This window comes from Mytilus trossulus, chromosome 1, assembly GCF_036588685.1.
Source record: "Mytilus trossulus isolate FHL-02 chromosome 1, PNRI_Mtr1.1.1.hap1, whole genome shotgun sequence".
In the NCBI taxonomy this organism is placed as follows: Eukaryota; Metazoa; Mollusca; class Bivalvia; order Mytilida; family Mytilidae; genus Mytilus; species Mytilus trossulus.
The window spans coordinates 81,603,785-81,609,784 of NC_086373.1; the positions used below are offsets into that span (position 1 = coordinate 81,603,785).

Consider the following 6,000-nt stretch of genomic DNA (forward strand, 5'->3'; position numbering starts at 1 on the left):
TAACACAGCAACAAATAAAAAATAAGGAATTACAGGCTCCTGACTTGGGACAGGCACATATATACAGAATGTGGTTGGGTTAAACATGTTAGCAGGATTCCAATCCTGCCCTAACCTTGGACAGTGGTGTAACAGTACAACATCAGAACAAACTATAGAAATATGCAATATGAATCCCATTGTTCTCAAAAATAAACCATCACAAAAATTTACTTTACAAGTTTGTTTTCTAATTAAATCAAATTTAAAACTTTAGCCAAATCTGTGTATCAATTTATTTTTCAACTTCTTGATTTTTTTCCAGGTCATTTTTTAGGAAATGATACAGTCATAGACAAAATGAAGAAAGCAGGATTTGAAATAGAACATGTACAACCTGGTGATAAAATACCTCTGTAAGTATTGCAAACATGATGGGTACTGCATTTTGAGCAGGAATCAACTTTGAAAATAATAAATACTGCATTTTGAGCAGGAATCAACTTTGAAAATAATAAATACTGCATTTTGAGCAGGAATCAACTTTGAAAATAATAATGTATAAGTCACTTGATAGCTCCATAAAATTGCAGAACTTAAAATTGGGAATGGAAATGGGGAATGTGTCAAAGAGACAACAACCTGATCATAAATTTAAATATAATTTTCTTTTGCATTTTACAAATGCTTATCAGTTAAAATTGGCCATAAATTTACATCTTTCTTATAAAAATTTATCATTACTTAAAGTAAATGTCCCAATGTGTTCTATGATGTCCTCAAGATACTGATGTTTCTTTTTTATATATAAATAAATATTTTAATTATTTTTGCACCTGTGTATTTATTATTAAACAAAATAAAACAATTCATGACTAAAGGTCATCCTCTGGTCCATTTATCACACCTCAGCAAAATATTTAACATTTCTTTACATAGGTAAGGTCAGAAATATCTGTCATTCTTTGTTTCTGAAGGCAAGATATTACACAATATTTATCATTCTGATTAAAAAATTACAAATGTATATAGCCCAAAGAATTGTTCATTATAAGTGAGGTTTTTGTTCTCCTTTTCCCATCATAGCGATGTGATAGAGACTGAGGTTAAATATCATCAATTTATTGACCCTCACTTTCTTATAAAATATATATATATATTTATATATATATATTAATTATTTTAAAAGAAAGTGAGAGTATTTATAGAATGGGGTTTATAGTACAATACCCTTGTTCTATGACTGTAACATTAGTCAACAACAACTTTTTGGGGGGCATACATCTCACTTTCAGTTTTGAGGAATTAATTGAATTTTGGTCTGAAAGTGTAAATGTTTGAAGGTATAGTATAAGCAATGTACATATCTGCAGGGCATTCAATTTGATCCTTTAAGATAGTTTGACAAAATTCCACCAAATTTGCACAGATTTTACATTGACATCAACATGTTTTGCATCCATTATTAGGAGACCATAGGGGGTTACACTTCTTCCTTAGAACACTTGCACATATTTCTTTATAAAAATACAATATTTCTGTGTCCGTAATTCCTCACATTTGGACTTGCCTGTCAGACAATATTCCATTGAGTTCATATGTACTCATTTACACACATACAGATCAGTAACCAAACAAATTCTGTCTCTCTGTAATTCCTCATGTGATAAGTTTAAATTGAAGTCTGACATTTGGTTTGATGCATCTTTTCAATCTTGTAAAACATTAAGGTATAGGTCAGCTAATACACATCTGATAAGTCTTTGATCTGGTTAATTAGTCAGCTTAACAGGTGTAATTTACCTGATAAAAAGTCTTTATTTTACTTTGATGTCAAATTTATCAAGGAAAAACAAAAGATAATTGAAACTATAATAGTTTTGAACATTTGATTTTTGCTGCAAGGTAACATTATAACATCATATGATGTTTTTTTTATGTTGTGAGAGAATGCAATAACAATGATCCTTATGTCAGCGGTAGGTCTGAATGTTTTTCAAAGATTTTTTTTTAATGCTATTGATGTAATTGTTTTTGATGAACATTAGCTGTTGCATGGTCAAAGAATGCATGATCCAAAAAAAGCATTTTAATGACAGGTTCATAGATTTTTCTGAGATTGGTTCTTACAGATATGTTCTGTGTAAAACTGTCAACGATTAATTTTAAAACCAGAGGCTAAAACTTGAGGGGACATTGAATAGGCTTTGATAAAAAAAAATCTTTAGTTAAACTGAGATAAAATCTTAGATTATTCAAAGAACAAACACCGTTAGACATTCAAAAGACACCAACTATCAGGTACCGCACTAGCAGAAGAAGAAATTTTCTAACAATCTTCAGTCAGAGATCAAGGTTCTAATACCCCCCAAAACTCATCAAAGATACCAAGCTTATAACTATATACACCAGACATGTGTCTTGTCAACAAAAGACTTCTAACTATCAAATAAAAAAAAATTAAAAGGCCAATTCAAAGAAACGTTTAAAATCATTGAGGACTCTTAAATCCGAAAGGTTTTGCCAAATACAGCTAAAATATGCGGTATGAACTTTGTTCATTGTTGAAGGCCCAACAGTGACCTATAGTTGTTAATTTCTGTGTCATTTGGTCACTTGTGGAGATTTTTCTCATTGGCAATCATACCACATCTTTTTTTTTAAATACTTGCATTAGAAAATACTTTGTTTTGGGAACAATTTCAAGTTGTGACAGTAGCCTAGTAAAGAATAACAGCTAGTATATCCTGACAATTTTCGTTTTTGTCTGTTGACAATATTCCACAGACATATATATATATATATATATATATTCTATGACTGATAAAAAGTCTTATCTTTTTAGGTTGAATGGAGAGAAAAAAAGAAAACACAGGAGAAGAAAATTAAAAGATAAAAACAGTATATATGGAGATATATGGTTTGATATGGATGAAGAAACTAGGTAATTTTTATTGTACCAGTGTACTGTGTGACAGAAAATCTGTAAATATCTAGCATTGTATTCAAATTGATTCTTGATGATGATTGAATTTTGTAGCGGTTAACAAGTTGAAAGTTTCAATTTTAACAAATACATTATAATGAAGCAACTAGACTTTGATGTGTAATTACAGATTTTTTAACGTTATACCTCAAGCAATGAACATTATATATGTTATACTAAATAAGCAGCTGTGGTCATCTTTGTGTACAAAAACTAGACGCTAGACATCCTTTTATGCTAGAAAAAAATGATGATCAAAGTAAATTGCTCTTAGAGTATTGACTTATGCTTCATAAGTAATATTTTTTTGTTGATATAGTGTGATAGATTTAATAATTCACAGTATGAGAATGCCTTTGTTTCTAACCCCAAATTTTGTCATTGATGACTATTGTTTAGTAGACATTAAGCCTGTAGAAACAAATACAATTCCCGTTATTGACTTTGTAATTAGCGATCCATTTTTAGTTGTCTCCCTTAGGAGGGACATAAATTTTTAGAGACAATGAAGATCTACCGAAAAGAGCAAAGCAATCTGTTATTCCTTTAGATGAAGTTATGAAGTATTGAAGAGAATTTTAATTGTAAAAAAATAAGTTACAAGATGACATTACCCCTTAATATCTTGCTCATTACCTGAATGTTTGTATTTCAGAGAATGGTTAGAAAGACAAAGTGAAAGACAGAGAAATTATAAAACAAGTTTCACAAAACCATTCAATGATTTGTGGATTAGAATGGATGCCAACAGGTACTTATATGTCTTTTATTTCTGAAAGTCTTTTTTCAAATGTCTGCATTATTGGCTATTTTGTGGCAATCAGTTTTAATTGAGGGAGGAAGCCAAAATGCCTGGAAAACTGACAATCCTTATCAATTAAGATTGGAGTTAAGCGCCCCTGCAAAGTTACTATACTAATAGCAATTATATAAAGGAGTTACACATGAACTGTAATTTCAAACTCTGTGCATCTCACAACTGTACTGGTCATTTCCTAGCATGATTTTTGTCAAGCCTGTGACTTTTGTCACAGAAAGCTTGACATAGGGAGAGTGATCCGGGAGCGGTGGTGGTGTTAGCTCACTTCTTAAAAGCTTATTATTTTAGAAGGTGGGAGACCTGGATGCTTCATACTTTGTATATGGATGCCTCATGTTATGAAGTTTCCGTCAGTCACATGTCCAATGTCCTTGACCTCATTTTCATGGTTCAGTGACTACTTGAAAAAAAATTTTTTTTTTTTGTAATATTAAATTCTCTCTTATTATAAGTAATAGGTTAACAATATTTGGTATGTGCAGACTTTGCAAGGTCCTCTTGCCCGTCAGACAGTTTTCACTTGACCTCGACCTAATTTCATGGATCAGTGAACAAGGTTAAGTTTTGGTGGTCAAGTCCATATCTGAGATACTATAAGCAATAGGTCTAGTATATTCGGTGTATGGAAGCACTGTAAGGTGTACATATCCAACTGGCAGGTGTCATCTGACCTTGACCTCATTTTCATGGTTCAGTGGTTATAGTTAAGTTTTTGTGTTTTTGTCTGTTTTTCTTATACTGTATGCAATAGGTCTTCTATATTTTGTGTATGGAATGGTTGTAAGGTGAACGGGTCTACCTGGCAGGTGTCATATGACCTTGACCTCATTTTCATGGTTCAGTGGTCAAAGTTAAGTTTTTGACTTTTGGCCTTTTTTTCTAATACTATATGCAATAGGTCAACTATTTATGGTGTATGGGAATATTTCATGATCTACATGTCAGTCGCGCTGTTTTTATTTTACCTTGACCTCATTTTTTACGGTTCATTGCTCAGTGTTAAGCTTTTGTGTTTTGGTCTGTTTTTCTTAAACTATAAGCAATAAGTCAATTTTATTTGTTGTATGGAAAAATTGTTATCTGTACATGCCTACCTGGCATGGTTTGTCTGACCTTGACCTCATTTTCAGTGTTCAAAGGTCAATGTTTAGTTTTCTTGGTTTATGTTAAGTTTATGTGACGGTTGTAAAAAAAGCTTTATTATTAGGACTATCAACATTATATCAATAATTAGTAAAGAAGGGGATACATTTCAGTGTGTGCACTCTTGTTCTTTTTTTGGGCTGTTGGAGTTATTAGCAAGCAGCAGTGATATAACTGATTTTACCTCAAAAATGCAATTTTAAATTTAAAAAAATTTAAATTTTGTGCTGCAGGATTGCTGTCTTTGATATGTTTATCCACTATTCTTTTTATACAAAAATTGAAATTACTTATGGTTGAAAGAAATAGCCCATTATTGATACATAATCTATCTTTCTCTCAAGCATTTATATTTGTAATAAATGTATGAATGATTTCCATTTTAATTCCATAGATTTTAAATAAAGATTAATAATTTGTTTATCTTATATATTGTAGTCCTAACTTATACTCCAAGTTAGCAGAGAAATATGGTTACGACAGGACGGAGAGACCAACAGACATCCCATATTCCAGAGCAAGCACCTGTTACTGCACCATTCAAATGCTCATTCTACTTGTGATACTATTCATTTATCATTCCTAATTGATTGTCTTTCTATTGTGTTGATATGTGCAATATCCATGTATTGTAAATGTATTCCATAATGTGTACAGTGTAGACTTAAAGCATGCTGGATCAAAGAGAAAATCCTTTTATTTCCTATTTAGTTTTTTATTTCAATTTCCCTGATTATTTCCAAATTTAAAAATATTTGGAAAAGGGAGACAACTTCTTGGTATGACAACAGTTTTGTTGTTAAGTTTGTTTAACATGAAACCAACATAAAAAGTGTCATAAAAACACTGGTGATGTTTCCTGAAATATTTTAATGAGTTAAATGTGCTATTTTATGTAATTGATACAATTTTTAAGAGATGCTGTTTACATAGATATGTTTTGAAGTTTTGTTATTCACTTCTAAAGCAACTAGAACTATTGATTATGTTCAGTGTTTATTTTTTCTAATGAAAACTATTAAAGGGACAATATGAAGCCAGATTTCTGCTTGTTAAGTTTGTAGTACATGAA

At 31.0% G+C, this 6,000-nt stretch overlaps 1 protein-coding gene across 1 annotated transcript in view; it reads left to right on the forward strand.

Moving 5' to 3' along the window:
• The window catches only part of LOC134686988 (metalloprotease TIKI1-like), a 31,821-nt gene extending 25,821 nt beyond the window's left edge, over nt 1-6,000 (forward strand). Inside the window, exons 4-7 of the mRNA XM_063546890.1 lie at nt 305-395; nt 2,825-2,923; nt 3,621-3,716; nt 5,367-6,000. Of these exons, the coding sequence (XP_063402960.1) occupies nt 305-395; nt 2,825-2,923; nt 3,621-3,716; nt 5,367-5,514 (434 nt within the window). The 3' untranslated portion in view covers nt 5,515-6,000. The remainder of the gene's footprint in view (nt 1-304; nt 396-2,824; nt 2,924-3,620; nt 3,717-5,366) is intronic.